The sequence below is a fragment of the Alligator sinensis genome, unplaced genomic scaffold (genome assembly GCF_000455745.1).
Source record: "Alligator sinensis unplaced genomic scaffold, ASM45574v1 scaffold1318_3, whole genome shotgun sequence".
In the NCBI taxonomy this organism is placed as follows: domain Eukaryota; kingdom Metazoa; phylum Chordata; order Crocodylia; family Alligatoridae; genus Alligator; species Alligator sinensis.
In genome coordinates, this window is record NW_005842634.1 from 211,749 (window position 1) to 232,033 (window position 20,285).

Here is a 20,285-nt window from a genome sequence, read left to right on the forward strand (position 1 = left end):
CTTTCCTGCCTATGCAGGGGGTCGGACTCGATGATCTATTGAGGTCCCTTCCGACCCTAGCATCTATGAATCTATGAATCTATATATCTTTCTGTCAGAAATAGCCAGCTGTACTGTAACTCATAGCCCTAAAAATCTCCCACAAGCTGTTCTTCCCAAACTCTCCTTTAAATAAGGAGATGCATCATCTTGTGCTTTTCAGAAAGCAATCCTCATCTCGAGCATTGATATCATCTGATTTACATAAACTCAAGCATACCCTGCAAAGTGCTCAGGAGGCAAGGATCAAGTGCCAGGTTCTAGGGAAGACAGACAGACAATCCAAAGATACAACGGACGGGACCAAAGTCACTGATGGAGGTTAGATGATTTTCAAACAGCCAAGTTCACAGTGGCACTAACAATCAGAAGGCGAAATTCTGGTTTCGTTTACATGATTATTTCCACAGACTCACGTGGAGTTGCCTGGGAACAAATGAGAGTAATTGCCCAAAGTAATAGTGAATGACAAGAAAAAACCTTACCTGCCACTTTGACCTGGTTAGGTTTGCAGGCTCTGCATGGTAATACCTGGAACTCTTCAGCCTGGTACATGGAATAATCTGTGCTGGCAACAACAAGCCTGTCTCCAGGTTTCCACGATCGCACATCATCTACCAGAGTCAAGATTATGCTGTTCACGTTGGTGTCAACAGTTACCGTAAGCTTTGGTCTCACTGAAAAGCAAAAAGGGGGTGACAGAAAATTTAGCTCATTTTGCCATAACTTGTCTGCTAGCTTTTCTGAATATTTTTCATGCTATCAAAAGTTATCAGTTTAGTATTAACAGACAGTACAGCTCCTCTAGGTACGTGCCAGGTTGCAGTTAGTTTGTGAAATCAATGAACACGAAAAGAAGCCTATTCATTTATTAATGGCAGATTGACTTTCCATTTACTGATTAACTAAATGTAAATGGCCCCTTTGCTGGCTCCCCACCCCTGCTTAGCTCCAGCCATTATGTTATTTACAGCAGCGATAAGGTTTGCTGAAATGGTCTTTGGAATAATGACGGCTTTTTACAAAAAAAACCCCTGCCTTCCATCTTGGTCTTCCTACTAGCTGATGATCACTGAAGAATCTTCTCTAATGACCAATTTGGGGAGAGTCTTGTTTGCATTAATAACTACACAATAAATTATTGGTTTGAAAACCATATTTCTGCTGAAACGTGTTGGCTTCCGTCAAGCTGAACAACCAATCCTTCTTTATCCTGAAATGCTGTATGAAAGGTGGAGATGATTATAGGTCTCACAAAGCATTTGCTACAGTACTGGGTGTTACTGACACTTTCACCTCACTGCTCTTAGCATCTAGGAACTTCTTCAGAGAAATCTTTTGCAGAAGTATCTGTGTTCACCCCCATGTTGCAGCTAAACCTCAGCTTGGATAACTATACTAAGCTGAAGTCCAGCCTACAATAAGCAAGGGCTACTCTCATAGACAGGAAGGGCTCCTTCTTAGACTAGGGCTAGATTGGGCCTATTCTAACCCCCTGTGTCACAGAGCTTAATGGAAGGGACAAAGGGATGTTGACATGATTCAAGCAAAGAAAGCAACAAGAAAATCAAAAGGTTTCCCAAACTGTATTCTTGGTTTGGCATTGACTTCCTGGTTCATCTACAATAGGCAGCTCAAAGAGAGAAGAAAGCAAAATGGAATTTCTGCTGTCAGTGACATGGCAGCTGGTTTAAAAAAAAGCAAGTCACGTACCAGATTTGCCGCACAAGAACCGTACTTTGTAGTTTCGGCACCCTTCATTTGTCTGGTCCTTCCCATGGCATATAAACCTATAATCATGGCCATTTTTGTAGAAAACCTCAGTAGTTAAATTAGCTCCATCAAGCGTAACTGCCTATGATGAAAATAGAAATGCAAATAGTGTGGTAAGTCAGATGAAGGAAGTTTTATGTACTCCACCCAACACCTATGGCATGGTGAGAAGTTCATTACATTGTATTCTGATGATGCACATTCAGATGATGTAATGGAACAGGATGAATGATCTGTTTAAAATCCAGTTATATTCTAGCTGGTTCATGCACAATAAAATTGTATATACAGACCTCGAGGATTATTGCTAGGTGCACTCCTGCATCTATTTTTGGGTAGTATTTTTTGGAACTAGTATTCTGACCTTCACTAGCCTTGTTTTCCTAGATTTTATGCTGCTGTCTGTTTGAGGTCAGATTCCAGCTCTGAGTGCAGATGGATGCACTTACATGAACTCATTTCAGTGCTCCAGGGCAAACTGTGTCTTGACCCTTGCAGAAAAGAGACGTGGGTGTCTTCTTCCTTCCTTGCAAGGGCCAGGGATAACTGCTACTTTTTGTCCTCAGGGAGTACACAGAGTGCTCCTACATCTTGGGCTAACAGGTTGCCAGAAAAGAAGCAAGACAGGGTGGACCAACAGCTCCTGTACAAGTTAGACAGTATTGCCATCTGGGTATGCTGTTAAAGCAGACTATGCTGTCCCAAGGGATGATGCAACAGGACTGCTCCTCTGTTTCTATTGGGGTGATATAACCTACTGAGGCTAGGATTAAACACCACCACAATCCAGCCCCCAAAATTGCAACAGTTTTCACTACTGTATAAAAATGTGATATGTTGCAAGGAGTATCCTTGCACTAACATTCATTTAGCCTAAAAAAGCAACAGGATCATAAGTGAGTGGTCATCTGCATTAGCAGCCTGATCCTGCACCCTGTCTCTCATGCAAATCTTCCTCGCACAAGATAATATTTTTAAGAGCTCTTCAGATGATGTAAATCAGAGTACATTTGTTGAAATCAGAGAGCTCCAACTATTTTCATCAGCTGAGCGTGTACTAAAGGGTTGTTATTGCCAAGAATAGAGGGGAAAAATCATGTTTCTTATTTTATTTGTAATACACATTAATAAAAGCAGCTATTATTTAAATTATGGCTTTCAGGTTCAGAAAAGAATTCTGTCATCCAGCACAGAAATGAGAGCCAAAATAAATCTGAATTTTCTAGGAGCATAGTTTTACCACTGACCCAGCAAATGATTGTGGAGTATCCCGCCCCCCTCCCCCCTTATTGTTCAATCAGAGATTAAATTTAAGAATTAGTCACTGAAACCTTTGCTCATATGAATAACCCATCAACTTCAATGGAGCTATTCTTGTGAAGATGACTTTGATTAATCTACCTGTGCAGGAACAGGTTCCTTGTACTCTGACATCTGTTAATATTCAGGCCAGTAAATATCCCAGTGGTCCCAATTGCTTTGTTGTCTTCTGCTAAGAAGAATTTGAGCTGCAGAATTTGGCCAACTGGCTATCTCAGTATGTAGTTGGCATTTACCAGTAAAAGCTACTTTGGTTCCCGGCTGCCTTAAATAGCCTTTTGGAGTCAGACTAAGGTACATGTTTTCCTCTCACCATGTGCACCAGAGGATGTAATTACATGTTTAGCACTGAACAGAATTCAAGTGTCTTTCCACAATAAGATGCTATGGATTAAAAAAAATATATAGCTGTGACCCCAAAAGCTTTTGTTCCCTAATCTGATACAGCTGGTAGTTCTAACATATAATTATACTCTACACTTAATTTTTCAGGTACTTCCATTTGCAAGGTCATTTTAGATCCCTGGCTGTTTCCATCCTCTTTTTTCCCTTCATGTTCATTTGGAGAAGCACATATTTTATGGCAGTGTCTGTAGTGTCCATGACTACCTGGAGGTTCCAGAAGTCAGAACTTGCTGAAGAAGACGTGTTTCTGCAGCCTTTACTCACACAAGTCATCCCATCAACTTCATGGATGCTGGTTAGGTGAATAAGGGTTGCAAGATAAGGCCTCGAATAAGGAACTGTTTATCTGCCTTGCAAGTTTACCGTTAGTCTGAAAAACACACATCTGTTAGATGCCAGCATCTTGCCCAGTCTATGTATTAGGGCAATAAGGCAGCCACTATCTATCTCTTAACTAGAAACTGAAAGGATTCACACTTACAACACTATCAGCAAGGCCTGAGATCTCATAGACCCTACTTGACTTTGATATTTCATTTGATTGCTTACTATACTGTTAGTGTACAACTGGCAAGGGAAATATGTATGTGATCCTACCTGGATATCAAGGGGGTGACTACAGATTTCATTTGGATAGACTGCCTTGAAGTCAGAAAGTTTCTCCATGTCTTTGGATCTTGCCTTTTCAGGCTTCTCAAACCACTTCGTCCACTCTAAGTCTGGAGACAAGGACAAACAGGAAAGGTTATTTTACCAAAAGTAATGCATAATTAATGCAACTAAAATGTATTTAGCGTAATTCCATGGCAAATCCCATTAGCAAGTTTCTTTGAAAACTGCCTAGTCCCTGGCTCTCACTGCCAGCTGCTTTCAGTGATGCTGTGAAGAGGAGCCAGGCAAGGGAAGGAGGCGTTGTTAAAAGCTACATGGTTTGGGTATGTAGTATGTATACTGCTAAGGTTTGTGGGTCTTGGATTGTATTCATCTCCCTAGATCTCTTTCTATGTACTCAAATCAGGGAACAGACCATTCCCGTTTGTTAACTGAAACAGCCACCCACAGTCAAAAGAAATATGAGTGTGTGTGTTTGTCTGATCATAAGATATAGAAATTCACGTTCAAAGCAAAACAGAAATTAAAAAGGATTCAAAATATACAGTGGGTCTTGTAAGAGTTCAAAGAAAAATCTGTCCATGTGCTTTGCTAATGTTAACAGCAACTTAGACAAGAGATATCAGACTCACTTTTGCTAAGTGGAGGAAAGGTGCTCCATGTGCTAAAACAGAAATATTTAAAAACTGACTAGCACTGTTGGATCACTCTCTATCATGTTGCTAAAGGGCCAACAGATGTCCTACCTTGAACCCACTCGCTGGTTGAAGACACATTAAAATGCTCTCCGTTTTCAGCCTGGAATAGTTTGAATACTTTGGCCACAGCTGACCCTCTCTGTCCTGTAAAATAATAATACTGATTAGCAATTGCAGGGTCTGCAAAGGAGAAGAGAGAAGACTGAAAGGGCAATGGAACAAGTCTGCATTTGCATATCTTGGGTCTGGGTCCAGGTTCAGGAATTACCCAGAAAGTTTCAAGCAAAAGGTTCCTGTTACTGGAATGATTTTTCAGCCCTTTATGGCTCTGTGGACATTTGCTTTTGCAGGGATGAAGAATCCCCCACAAATCAAGCCAATTAAACAGACCGTGTTGTTTTCATTTGCTGACTTATACTGTGATAAACCACATCATTATCTCCATTTAGAAAAGACTATTTTGTTCCACAGCAAATACTCAACACTTTGCTGCTCATAATGTTACTGCACTTTTTGAGGCTGTGACAGTAGAATATCAGCCCTCGTGTTTTCAGCAGATGTTAGCTGGGATAGTTCCACTGATTTATGTTAGGGTGGTTGGATGCATCTGATTCAGTGGAGCTCTACTGATTTACACTAGAGGATAATTTGCCCCTGTATTTCTGTGCAAAGAAATGCCATCTGTGTCATACCCCATCCTGATGCATCACACTATGGGTTAACTAAGATTTGGGCAGCAAATCAAATGAAATGTTTCTGCCCATTTCCTGTTCTCAACTTCAGTGCAGCATAGTCTCAGTAAAAAAACATCCTGGAGCAATTCATCGCTGGAGTAACTCTTCTGACTTCCATGCAGTTTTACTAGGGATGAATTTCCCCCCATAACTTCAAGCAAATATTTGCTCGTGAATTACCTGGATATTCAAGGTGGTCTTCAACAGAAGCAGAAGGGTTTCCTTTAACTGTAATAAAACTCCACGGATGCCTGAGAAAACAAAATGAGAAATGATCAGATTATTTCATGAGTTATATGCATGCCTTTTTATAACATAATTTGTTTTCTTCTCTCTGGGGTACCATATTCAAAACAGCCTGATTTATGTGAGACTACATTTTGGTTAAAGTTAACAGTATCTTAACACTTTATATTTCTTTACTAAATATGCCACAAGAGAATGGAAGTTCAAAGACAAATCCCTTCGTGATACATTTATACAGCACCAACTATAAAATGCAGACTTCACTTTTAATTGAGTGTCTAAAGGCTTGTGTAAGATAGGCACAGAGGGTATTGGGAATGCCCCTTGGAAGCTATGACTCTTCTATTTTTTCTGAAAAGAAAACTTTAAAAACAGTCAAATTTGGTCGAGAAAATTGTGCTTGTACATCAGGCTGCAACCTTGAGTGAATTGCAGGGATTTGCTATAGACTTGCTGTTGCTGTTTACACAGACTACGAGCAGAAATTTTCTTCATTTTGAAGATAGATCAGGAATAAAGATTTATGATGCATAAAGATTTGTTCACACCTAGTCAGTAATTAGTGAAGTTTGCTGCTATCTTATGGGTTGCTGTTGGGCATGGTCCAATGCCTACTCAACAGTTTCTAATAACAGTAGAAACACTAACATGTGAACCGAATAAGCATGAGACTGTATTACCCTCTTAGCTTTGGAGATGAACCCTCTAGAAAAGTCAGTGGTCAGGATGGGGAGATTTTTTCCTGCTGCTACCTGTGATATTCTGTTATGTGTGTAAATAGAAGACTTTGGCCATACATGCAGTTATTTTTAGCGTACACCACAACAGACTAAAAAGGCCACTGCGTGGTTTTCAATATGGTAAGAAGGCCACAACATTTAGCCTGGATTTTGCAAATAGCCATGTCACCGAAATCCCATCTCTTGGCAAAATTCCCATGGATTTCACAAAAGTCAGGATTTCACCCTGTAAGCCGAGGGCAGTACCTCCCACATTTCTCTGGAGGCAGTTGAGAGAATGGGTGGCACTGAAACCTGCCTTCATGCTTTTCAGTGGAAAACACAGATGGTATTGGAAACCAACCATGAACTGTACTAGGGATTATCAGCTATCACTCACATTAGGAGTCCATACTTCCCCGCTGAAATCAAAGACTAAAATCTCCTTCACTTCAGTAATGGCAGAAGCCAGTTCTTAGCAAGCATGAGCCCTCCCAAAATACATGGCAAGGATGCTGGCAGTACATAGACCTTGGTGAGGTAGAGGACATAGCTTCTCAAAAAACACGGCAGTCCCAAAAGCTCGTCAGTGGCCCAACCACAGGACACACCCAGAAGTTGCAAAGCTGCCAACACAAGTGCTTGAGGAGTCTGTCAGGCATCCAGATGCTTCTGCTGGAAAATTTTCCTGTGCACCAGCTGCCAGAGGCATTGAAGTGCTGTGATCTCCATCCAGCAGAAGGAGCAGGGTAGGATGGAGGGATAAATGACACTCTATCACTCAACAGGCAGGCTAGCTATTTTTTCTTTTCTTTTTACCAAAAAACCCCTCCAAAACAAATGACCAAAAATTGGTGGTTTTATTTTTTTTAAAGTCCAAAAGGATTTTACAAAATTAAAGATTTAAGAACTTGTTCTTAAACTAAAGGTTCGGGCCCATTTCATTTTCCCCAGTTCTTGGTTCTTTGAGTTAGTTTATGACTGGCAGTGTTTTTAGGTCAGTTCATCCTTAATGCACACATGTCATTTATCTTGCTGTTGTGAAATGTAACCACCAAATGTGGCTGCTGTTTATGCCAGCACAAATCTACAGGGCCACCACTGCTGCCAGTCTGAAGAATTGTGTCCACAAGTGTTAAAAGTCTGTCCTAATTTGCTAGTATAAATATAGCTCCTTATTTAAAGTCACACTCATTTTTCAACAAAACAAGGAGCAGGGAAGAAAAATATGATTTTTTTTCATTCTGATTTTTTGGATTTGGCATCTGGATAACAAGCATTTGCCATAGGTTGCATCTTCAGCAGGTATAAATCAGCATCATTCTTTTAATGGGAGCAACGCTGATTCACACAAACTCAGGATCTGGGTTAATATAACAAAAAAGTGGAGACTAACACAGAGATAAATATTTGTCTGTCATCCTTCCTAGCCAGAGGCACTAAAAAATTACCCAGGATGTGGCTGGAGGATAGCTTGACTCATTTGACACTTTCCAAAATGTGGAACAAATAGATCTTATCCAAAACTACTATCTAGGGTTGCACCAGGTATTGTCTCAGCAACATTTGCCTTCAGCCATCAGCAGGACACACGGGACCATGCAGATCAGGCACGCGGGTGTTTGATTTAGTATTGTCAGCCAGCCAGAAAGCCAACAGATGTTTGAGGGTGATCAGTGAGATGGAGAGAGCAATCCATCCAGAGTCCATTGTCAGACTCCTCTTTTGCAGTGCCACCTGGACAGTGGATCTATAATGTAGAAAATATCCCAGAGTCATGTTCACAAAACTGCAGTGCTTGATGCTGTCAGGAGGGAGCAGAAACTTTCTGCCTTTCACAGGATCTTGTTTTGTTTAGTGGGCTAAAAATGTGCTTAAAAGTCTAGTCCCCTGAAAGATGCTAATTCTGCTAGGAAGTACAGCCAGCCAGCCCAGAGTTCATACTCCAAGGATGATTAACCAATTATGTATGCATTATGTGCACTATTGAGGCACCAGTTCAAAACTGACACTAAAATATCCATATCCACCGGCTGGTCCTCACTAACTGAGATTTCAGAGGTAAATGATCTGAATCTGATACAAATGTATGTTTGCATTCCAGTATTTGTATAGAACAGAGATGGGTCCAAGATGCAAAATTCAAATGCAAACTTTTCCAAGTTAGCATGATTTCCAGTCAGGAGTGGAGATACAGAGAAAGGGGGCAGCTGTACCGTTTGTGATCTGGCTGTGGATGGAGGCTTCGTTATGCTTCAGCCCATCTCTAGCACATTTTTGTGAGCTAAAGCTTAGTTTTTACTCAGGCAAAACCCAAGGAATATTGCCTTCAAGGAATAATGACTTCTGACTGAGAATCAGGCACTGAGGCACGTTGAGACATGGAGTCTTTGCTAATTTTACCCTTGTGAGCACTTTAAAAAAAAACCTTCAAAGAAAGCTGTGAAAAGTGCTGTAGGGTCACATTTACGTAGGTATTGGGGGATTTAATGTAAATACTTACAAAAGTGCCTAAGTGAATTAGGTAGCTAACCCCCTTTGGTTGCTAGGCATCTATCTGCATTTTTTGGTCCCTAAATACCTCTGGCTCCAAGAGACTTGGGTAACCAGACCTCATTGAAACTGAACAAAGCTTAGGTGCCTATGACTTGAAAAAGGCATCCCTTAATTAGCAGAGGGGGGACTGCAAGTATTTTTGCGAATTTGTCTGTTATACATTGGTCACCACTAACCAGACAGCATTTGCCAGCTATTGCCACACTGTGGTACCCCAATGCCATTGTTAATTCATATTTTAAAATACAGTGAAATGCTGTATTATCTCAGATACCCATTGTGGAGAGCGTTAGTTTTTTGATGGCAACCACTAGTTCATGGAAGTGCTGAAAATCACCTTTCTATAGGTCAACTTGTATAGGCTTTTTCATTACAAGCACCTATTGTAAGGGTGTTAAAAACCAGTGTTAAATCATTGCCATGGTCTAAAAATACCTAGGGCAAGTTCATTTTACAAATTCATGGCAGGGAAAAAGCCTGTTTTTTTCCTTTTGCAGGACTGGGGGAAAAAGTAGAATTTTCAAAGTCATTTTCCATTTTCCCAATTCTAGTCTTTAAACAGAAAGCTGGCAGGCCAGTGACCCATAACATGGGCTCTAGGTATCTCAGAGGAAATATTTCAAAGGTAGAGACAGGCTTTTCTTTGGGTTATTTTTGCAAACGGGATTATTTCCTTTGGAATTCTCACACCGAGCATACACCAGCCTGTAACACTTACAGTAACCTCCCAGCTAAGCTACCCTGCCTACCACCCTGAAATATACTACATTTTAAGGTGCCAAATTGACAAATATATGCTCCCATAGGCTGTTTTTTGGATCAGTTATCCATGCTATGAAGGATTTTTTTTTTTAATATCCCACAATGACTTTTTGGTGCCTTGCAGGGATTATGAAACATAGGGGAGCAAAACGCAGACTTTTTTTTATTTTAAAGTACCTACATTCAGATAAACTTGAAAAATTATAATGGCACCAACTGGGTACACGGCACATATTATTGAAAATAGTAGGTGTGCCAACATATACAATCTATTGGCCAAAGGAGGTTTTACAGTCCACAAAGTAAATGTTACGCACGTTAAATTATGGGCTGTATAAATCCCAAATGTGCATTGAACTAATTAAACAGCATATTGCATATGTCTATATATGTTAGTCAGGGCCATATGGCTATTATAGTAAGGGAAATACACGTGTGCACTGTGTGGCACATAAATGTACAGGGCATTGTAGTTATTTAGATATGTATTTGAAATCTCAAGACTATAGCATGAAAATAAATAGGAACAAATAACTTGTGGAACTAACGTCTTGGAAAAAATGCATCCTTTTTAGGGTGAATCATGTTATTCCCCAATGTCCTAATAAAAATACCCAATATAGGCATCTTAAATTATCTAATAAACTGCTAAAACTTCATATGGAAAAAAAGGAAAACATTTCAGAGTGAAAGAACTTCATGCCTTTGAGAGAGTGGAATTATTTGGGTACATGAAGAGCATAATAAAGCCTCTGTGCTGGTAGAATTGGGACAACTGGCACATACCTAAACCCAAGGTGGAGGAAATGCTTGCTGCCCAGTTTGGTCATTGCTTTCCTGGCTGAGTCATCTAAGTTTCTAGATCCTTCATCATTCACTGCGACTGAGAGGATCATGCCATTAGCAACTTTGCTCAAATACTGGACAAGACGTGCACTTTCCCCTTTCACTTTGTAGGTATCAAACCTGAAGAAAAAAAAGAAGCATTTACAACAATGAGCATCACAGCTTTCCATACGTTTTGTCTACATATGAAAATAAATATTATAAAAGGCATATACATGTCTGTATCACTACAGATGCAATGATATATGAGCCCATTACAAAAATGCTAGTATTCAGTATATAGTATATTGAGTTGGACAGAATGATTTCAGTGATTTGTTGAGAAGTTTACACTATGGTTTTGTATCAGGTTGAATGAGATGATTGACTCAGATCTATATTAGGCAATAGAAAAACTATTAAAATAACCACTTTGCTGGAAAAATAATGTCACTTTCAACCATACACCAAGACTAGCTACCTAGCTAGATTAGGTGGATTGATTAATGATATCCATACTGGGGCTGTGTGAACCTTCAGGTACTGATTTGACTCAGAGGAGATTCGGTGGCTGAATCTCTGAATCCGAATTGAACCAGGAGACCAATACAAAGGTCCAAATTGATTTGAAGCTCTCCAAATCAATTTGGAAAAGATTTGGAGAGCTTTGGAGATTCAGGCAGTCCCCACCTGCTGCCGCAGGGAGCTGGAACTGGACTCCATGCTGGTAAGTAGGGGGTGGCGGAAGGGGGGCTGGAAGAGGGGGGAGGGGACCATGGGGGGGACCCCTGCCAGGCCCCACCCTAGGCCCCCATGCAGCATGGGGCAGTGGGGATTGTCCCCCCGCTTGGCAGCAGCCAGCAAATATGGGGCTTTTTTTTTTTTTTTAAAGAGCTGGGACACTGGGGCCAGGTGGGGCAGCCATGGGGGAACTGGGAGAGTTGGCGGGGATTCCCCCCCTGCCTGGCAGCAATCAGTGAGTGCCGGGCTTTTTTTTTTTTTTTTTTGCTGGGAGGCTGGGGCCAGGCAGGGCAGCCATTGATGGAGCTGGGAAAGTGGGTGGGGGATGGGGAGCCGTCTGATTCAGAGATTTGGCCAATTTGGCAGTGGCTGAATCTCCAAATTAGATTCAGTCGAATCTATTCGAGACAGTGATTCGAATCACCGAATCGAATTAGTCCTCCGAATCAGCCAAATCCGAATCCGAAGTGAATACTAGCTGCTTCGCACAGGCCTAATCCGTATTGATAATACACTTAAAAATTGAGGACCTTATTAATACTAATGAAAAAGTGTGCCACTCCTGAATGAATTCATTACTGTGCACTCATTATAATTAGATAGAAATGCTGTGTTGGACTTCGAAAAAATTTAGCTTTCGGGGGAAAAAAGACTCTACATAGGCTGGCTCTTCGCTAAGTATAGGCTTCAGCTATATAAAATTGCCGATTGTCTTAATTAGTGTTAATATATTTTCTTAGAAAAGGGCTGCGCATTTTACTGAAGTTAAAGAAGGAAAATGCATCACTTGCTCCTGATATGACAGCAGTGCTAGTGAAGCTGGGATTCTCCAGCAGCTCTTTGTAAGGAATTTTTAACTTGTCAAGACAAAGCTTTTTGAGTGAGTTCTGCAGCACCTAGTTAGGACGCCACTTTTTATTTCTAAAGTCATGAGGCAAGATGGTTCCTTTTGTTCTTCTGTAGTGTTCAGAACAACAGGGTCCTAATTTCTGACCTGAGATTCTAGATACTAATATGAAGCTAATTAATACAAATAAGATGCTATGAAATAGATCTAGGAATTGCTCATGATCTATCAGAAAGGAAGGTCTTCAGTGGAAGTGCCCATCTGATAAGTCCAAAGAATCTGTGATATATCCCTTTTTGATTCACAGTCAAGAGGACCTAATTCAAGCAAGGTACTGCCAACTCTCATAGACTTTTAAGGGAGCTAAAATAAATTATTGGGATTGGGCTCCATATTTATTTTTGGACACTATTGAAATAAAAATGGCTGTTCTGAACCATACAATGAGGTCTGCATAAACATGACAAGTGGCAATGGCTACTGCCTGTCTCTGATCTTACTGGGATGCTGTCTACAACACACAACCAGAGATTCCCAGATACCGACAGTTCAAAATGGACTCACCGATCCGAATGGACAACTTCCCCTGTCTTAGGGTCAATAACGTGGACAATGATGCCTCGATGACCCCAGCTCCTTTCAAAGTAGTATCCACCTTCTTCCATGCCACCAGGGTGAAGGGTCTTGTTTAGGAAAGTCCAGGACAATTTTTTTTCACCATGGATCTCAAAAGTTCCACCTTCACTGACCCCAATAAACTTTTGCCCAAAGTAAGTGTCAGGCTGGGTGCCATCATCCGCTCTGTAAGGTTAAAAAACAAGGAATTAGAATATTTTAACATCCAGCCAGCAAGACACCTTTCACTTTTCACCTTGCTTTGATACTGCCCAGAAGAAGAGGAGATATCATGGCTTAAAATATATATTTTTTCAAGAGAGCCTAGGGGATGCAAAATGTTGACACTTTACAGAATTCTTTGCCTGAAATAGCATTGGCAACAGAGCTAGTGAAGATCAGAGACAGTCCAGACCAGTGGTGTTCAACCTTCCAGCCCCATGTGTTGAATGAGTGGCATGACCAGATCCAGATCAGGGTTGGTACACAGTTGGTCCTCAGGTACAATCTGGTGCATAAGCCCAGCCCTGTGTGCTGGATTCAGCCACGGAGCGATGCAGTGTACTGGTCCAGTCCCACAAACTAGACTGGGGTGCAGAGCAACCCTGCCTGCCTGGCTCTGCAAGCCAGATCACACTAAGGAGTAACCATGTCATCCAACCCTCAGGGCTTCCAGTGGGCTAGATGACAAAACTGAATTTGAGCACCAGTGATCCAGGCAATGCTCTTGGCTCATCATCAATTTATTCTCCCTTATTTTTTGTTCTTCCAGATTACTAGTGCCTTTTCACTTTGAAGACTGGCCTGCCCACTAGTCATACTAGCACAAGCTTACCTAGCACAGATGTAGTCACACTGGTAGAAATATGCTGGCTCAGATAGGTTACTCCGAGTATGGAAGTGGCCTAAGTGCTGTAGTTGTATTTACATCCACACTAGTGCTTATACTGGTATAGCTGCACTGGTAAACAAGCCTTAGTGTAACAGGAAGTAAATATTAACTAACCAGAGATGCTAGAGCACTTTGCAGCTGTCAGGTTCTTCAGCTGACCTATATTTACCCTTATGGAGGGAAGGAAAAACGTTCAGACCAAGGCCACTGGGAGGAAAAAATAAGGGAAATATTGGATCTTTTCCCATGGGGCTTTACAGTTTTAAAAAAAAAGAGAGATAATCTATAAAATTGTTTAATCAAGATTTCTAGGTAGATCAACTGGTGAAATTGGGGTATGTGGCTTAAGCAGAGACATTGATTTCTGCACCAGAATTGAAGCACAGGGATGCCGCGGTGGCTGTGGGGGCTGTCCTCCTTTCCTAGCCAGGGATGGAGCTGTGGACAGAGCGCACAGTTCAGCATCATAGTTTTAACCCTTTCACAGCTGCTGCCAAATTGGTAGCAGCTTTTGGCTGAGGAGCAGTCGTAAAAGGGTTAAAACTGAAATTTTTGTTGGAGTATTACTGATCAGGATTCAGCCCCCTGACTCTGTAAAAATCTTTTTTCCTCATTTTGCCTTTTTAGCACAAGCTGCGTGACCTATTTGGAGGTATGCTGTATGAGAGAAAATATAGTATATGGCAGTTTTGTAACATGTGTAATTATCCTGAGGATCATCTTAAAGAAAACTGGAAAGCAGGTCCAAACGTGTGCTACTTTAAAGGGTATTCCATTACCTCAGTAGGCCACTGAGCCCTTTACAAGGCAAAATTTCCTTGAGTGACTGGTTTGTAACGTGAATGAGAATCTAACTGCAATAACTTTGAGCCTTTATGTTGTAAAAAGGAATATGGAAGATAAAGGTGCAATGCTATATAAGGTACTGTATAGAACATGTATTATTTAGGAACATACCGCCCATATAAGATGATGGTCACATTACTCTGGTATGGGCATATCTCACTTCCAATATGCATCTCTCCTTCATTTTCAATCAGTATATGTCGAGTACGCAAAACAATAGGCTCTACGTTGTCCTTAATGACCAGTTTTCCTACGGGGGCAAAAATGGCACAAAGTTTGTTTAAAAATGTTGCAAGTCACCAGAAACAATAGCTGCAGTAGGTGAAAAGCAGGGCTAAGTTCAGAGAAATGTAAAAAGTGCTCCCCAAAACAGCTGCAGGGCCAACTTTGCAAATGCTTACTTGGATTTTACTCAGGCCAGCTCTCACCAAAATCAATGGCATTTTGCACAGAGGAGCACAGGGTGCAAAGTGAATGAAGACTTTGGAGCGAATGGGTGCATCTACACATGCTCCTATGCCACCATTGTTACTGTGCCATCATTTAGTACTTCCATTGTTACTGTGCTGTGCTAGTAGCACACAGGTTTTAGCTGCTACGTCGCTGTAGTGATGCACCACAGCAACGGAGCGCATCACTATGGTGACGTAGCTGTGGCATCATGGTTTGTGCCCACCAGCACTGCGTTGCCATAGTGCGTTGTTATGGTGATGTAGCATCTTGTGTAACAGAGAGCGGACACAGATCTATATGCCTGAAAGCTGAAACCCTAGGATTACAATAATTTTTATTATGACCTTATCTATGCAGTGAATTAACAGAAAAGTGTTTATGAAGCAAATTACAGCACCAAAGCTAGTAGGCATTTTGATGCACTTTTGCAAAAGTTCTCCAGTGAGGAAAATAAACAAGTGGTTTGCAACTGCACAGAGCTGATATCATCTCTGTCACCACCCACCCTGGTGCAAACTTCAATCTGGCGTCATCCCATCCTTGATCTTACTCCAAACCTCCAAAAGAAGCTGTATCTATGTCAGACGTGGTAATTCAAGTATGCCTAGGCGGGAGTGCTCTTTGCTATCAGGCTGGTAGCTTGATTTACCTCCACTTGTGATGTGGATAGAGTGGACAGTTGCAGAAGAAGAGAGAAGGAACTTCTTGCCACTACTGATTTCAACATGATTATCTTCATTGTGTCCAGGGTTCCACGGTTTGAGGTCTGGATCCTGCTCAGGACATACCGCGGCTGATTCTGTTGATACAGATGAAGGGAGATGACTATTATCCTTGCTTAGCTTAAGAAAGAAAGCTCCCATTCTCAGTAACTGATTTTTTAGGGAGTCTGCGTTCTCTTAAGAGCAAAAGTACCTCAACTCTATTAGATGGGATTTGGGTCATGACAAAAAAGTGAACAATAAAACTTTGAATATATGCTCTCCTATACTCAGGGAACACAACAAAATCCTGCTACCCTATGTCATGAATGATGGAGCCTCACAGTTGCAGTTGTATATAGACAGATGTAGAGAAAAGAGTGGGGTTTTGCCCTTAATGTAACATTTAGCTCTGACTATAAAAAGTTTAGATCTAAAAATTCTCACGGGCTGTGAAAAGTGTCTAATCTAGAGAGTAAATTAATTGAAAAGGGTAAAATGATGACCATCTTGCTGGGGTCGTTTGACCCCAGTACTCTTTCCTGCCATGGCAGGGGGTCGGACTAGATGATCTGCCCAGGTCCCTTCTGACCCTAGAAACTATGAAACTATGAAAATGAGAACCAACTTGAAATTAACTGATCTGAAAACATACTTGTGGTGTTTGCAAAATTTTGGCTAACTTAAAAAAATCTGAGTTTCTAAAAGGCTTGATTTTGCTGCAATGTTGGGAAGTGATAGTAGTTGAACTACCCTAGTAAGGGTGATTTGCCTGAAACATCCATTCTGGCTAATAAGAAGAGCTAGAAATTGCCTGGCAGAGAGAGGCTGACTTTATGAGGTCTTTCAGACAAAAAGAGGTAAGAGTTCATACTCCTCAGATATGCACATCACTAGTCTCCACACACAAATTTGCTTTCAGATTGCAATGACATATTTGTCTAAACTCTGCTTACATTGGAAATTTGAAGGTAACTCATACTTTAAATATTTAAGATAAAATATTTCCCTGATATAACTTTACATGGGACGTTAACCTTAATTTACTGTAGTTTAAAGGGGAAAAATGTGCATGTATGAATGCCTGAGAAGTGCCTGCGGATTTTATGCTGGTAAAAACACTTCCTTATTAAAAGGAGATTGAGGTTAACAGGGGACTGAACAACAACATTTTTGCTATCAGTGGGAGTTGCAAGTTGAAAGCCTATCTAGTTCATATTTTCCCCTTTCCCTCCCCAGAGAGTGATCCACCATCTATAATATCAGGACAACAGAGATGGGATGAAGTTCTGACTTTGTGGACCTCAGTGGGATTAGGATATTAATTTTTGTCATAGGTATAAATAAAGCCCAACTGATAGAGAGCACAGCCAGTATGGCTCTATTTTAAGACTGATAGCCACATACTGCATTCTTTGTAATTGGAAGAATAATTGAAATTCTGCAACATTATAACTGGAATCTGATCATCTGCATTTGGTTTGCTGTTAAATTCCACAACCAACTCCATATCTTAAAAAACAATAGAGTTGGAGCCAATGCCTTGATGTCTACTGAGACTCATAAGTGCCAACTATCCAAGGTAAACATGTGACATTTCATGTGTGCAACATCTGTCTTGGCTCTCCAAGAATTCTTTCCATATCAGTTAAGTGATTAACTCAAAGAAGGCTAATAATCTATAGGGCAGCACCTCAAACACTGAAAAATAGCCAGGGCCCAGTCATTTATGCCAGTGGTGAACAAGGCGCACTCCACTGATGTCAGTGTCAATCGTGATTTATACCAGTTGAAGAAATTAGAAAGAGACTCCTGGTCTCTATTGGGAGACATATGGAATCAATAAGAGCAGCCTAAAAAAGATTAGTATTTCAGGCAGTAAACTGGACTTACAATGTGAACAGAGGCCTGAAATCAGCATGATCTGGATGGACCACAAATGAAAAATGGGGAAACTAACATTGAATTCAAATGTAAAGCTGTCGTTTTTGGACCAGTCTCAATTGCATTCATTAAAGGATGCTCACTATTTCTTTTTAGCAGTGTCCATGATATGGTAGCTGCTTTCCAAAGATTCAGGAAGAGTTGGCCCCTGCCCTGAGGAATTCATGGTATACGGGTAGACCAACAAGTAAGCAGAGTCTGGGGGAAGGGAACAACAAAGAGAATTTACTCTTACAATTTGGATTTGAGTTAATAAAAGCCAGGAATGTTCAGAATTAAAAGTTCCTTCTATAGACAGGTCACAGCAGACGCAATGGAGAAACTCTCTACAATCCGATCTTATTCTGCATTCCCCAGTCTGACATCTACTGCGAAACATAAAGCACTGACACTGATAACACCAAAGAGTTAAATCTCTCTCTCGTGCTCATATATAATCACAGATGACATTTTAATCTTAATGATCCATCTCTGTATTTTTGCACTCAGATACCAGTCCGCACCCAGAGTAGGAACTAGTTTGGAGTTCCATATCTTGACCAAAAAAGTCCTGACCACAGCAATGAAAGTTTACCTCATGCTGTTGCTTAAGCGCAGCCTTTGAGGTTAAACATTTCTGTCTTTGCACTATATAGAATATAAAGAAATCACCGTGAGGAGAGGTGCAGCTTATACTAAATATGTAGAGTGTGACAATAATACACAAAAAGCTTTTCCTTTTATCACCGTGAACAACAGACAGAAAGGTACAGACGCAGCCTATTGGGCCACATGGGTTTTTGGTCTTAACATAATTGCTTGGATAATGCTAAAATTCTCATAAGACATATCTTAGAACCAGAACTACTGAGCTATTTTATAATATGGGGGGTTTTTGCATTCTAGGAACTCTTTACCACTTTCCTCTTTTGCCTTTAATGAAGCTGCTCTGGACTAAGTTAGCAGGGGAATTAGGAAAATGAATCTTCTCATGAGCACTCTCACACTGCTCCTGCGCTCTCACACTTCTCCTGCTGTAAAAGCTCCCTGAAGAAACATTAGATTAATGAATAAAAAGGCACTTGACCTACATTTGCACTATCTGTATTTACAAGAGATATTATATCCCTCCATTTCCCTTCTGCTCGCTGGAAATCTTACCTATAGGTAGAGAAGAGATGACAAGCAGAAGAGAACCAAAGCTGATGGCTGGGTGCATCCTGGGAACTGATGCTGTTTTTCACTGCTTTTAGATGTGTGGGCACCTATAAATAAAAAAATGCCAAGGCAAGATTAGACATGCTTTCTTAACTGAGGCATGTTTCAAGCAAAAACTATGTTACCCCAAGAAAAGATTATATTCATTTTGTGACTAAGCATGTTTTCATTCCTTTTATGACTAATCCCGCTTTCAAAAATCTTCTGAAGTCTTTGGAGTAGGAGGAGATCCCAAGGATCCTCCCCTTTTCCCCTTGGTTATGATTTGTATAAACAACCAGGCATGCAAATATATACACAGAAGGGAATCACCACATGTAATAGGAAGCTTCTTAGGCATGCAGTATAAACACATACAGTGGCAAGACACTCAATGTGTACATATTGTTGCATGTCAGATAGTAAGTGACAACAGCACTACGGACCAAGTTTTCAGAGTGGCCACAGTGTGAACTCTCTAAATTGCAGCTTCACAAAGCTTCACAAAGCACCCCCTAAGCTGCACATGCACTTTGGACAATGGTGTCCTGGCAGTGCTGTAGCAAGGAGGGGCGAGTGGAGCAATCGTCCCGGGCGCCAAAGTGAAGGGGCTCCAACAGGCACTGCCCAGCTGGGGCCAGGCGTGGGACAGAGCCGTGACCAGCTTGTTTGCAGGGGGTGTGGTGACAGGGAAGGACAGCTCCCAGCGCTGCGCACACTCCTGGACAAACATGGGGGGGGCATGTGCCCCCGATCCGTGCGTGGGGTGAAGGTGGGCTGCTGCTGTGGGCTTTGCCCCAGGCGCCAAACTTTGTGGCTACGTCCCTGTGTCCCAGGCATCCCAAAATTCTAGTCTGTGCTTACACTTGCATTTTTGACCGAGCAACTGCTGAGATTTTTGGTACAAGAAAACTGTCCTTTCGGACAACAAAGTCTAGCACCAGGCTGTGCAGTTATGGAAGCAAGCCTAAATGCTGGTTTGGAAGATCTGTCCCTCCTCTCTGCTCCCCAGAAAGGTCTGGTTTCAATGTCATGAAACTCAGACTTTAGTGTAGGACTGGAGCACAGTCCTTAGTTCAATCCACTCTGTCTAGCATTGCTGTAATGATAACCTGTATTCTAAAAGGACTGATTTTGTAATGCTGCCTCATGCTGGCAACACCTTTCTGACATGAATATTCATGTTGAGGTCAAGGGAACTACTTGCATAAGTATTCACAGATATTTATTTGTAAAGCAATACATATACATATTGTTTTACATATATATATATATTTCTATATATATATATATATATTTAAATATATGTATATATAGATTTTTATAATCTATATATAAATATTATATATTATATATATAAGCAAAAAAAAGTTATGCTCAT

At 41.0% G+C, this 20,285-nt stretch overlaps 1 protein-coding gene across 1 annotated transcript in view; it reads right to left on the reverse strand.

Moving 5' to 3' along the window:
* Positions 1–19,107, reverse strand: part of CEMIP (cell migration inducing hyaluronidase 1) — a 68,442-nt gene extending 49,335 nt beyond the window's left edge. Inside the window, exons 1-10 of the mRNA XM_006033443.3 lie at positions 18,869–19,107; positions 15,733–15,882; positions 14,742–14,880; positions 12,842–13,078; positions 10,651–10,830; positions 5,762–5,832; positions 4,896–4,991; positions 4,135–4,256; positions 1,753–1,894; positions 525–716 (exon numbers count right to left, since the gene is read on the reverse strand). Of these exons, the coding sequence (XP_006033505.1) occupies positions 525–716; positions 1,753–1,894; positions 4,135–4,256; positions 4,896–4,991; positions 5,762–5,832; positions 10,651–10,830; positions 12,842–13,078; positions 14,742–14,880; positions 15,733–15,882; positions 18,869–18,926 (1,387 nt within the window). The 5' untranslated portion in view covers positions 18,927–19,107. The remainder of the gene's footprint in view (positions 1–524; positions 717–1,752; positions 1,895–4,134; positions 4,257–4,895; positions 4,992–5,761; positions 5,833–10,650; positions 10,831–12,841; positions 13,079–14,741; positions 14,881–15,732; positions 15,883–18,868) is intronic.
* Positions 19,108–20,285: the final 1,178 nt, after the last annotated feature.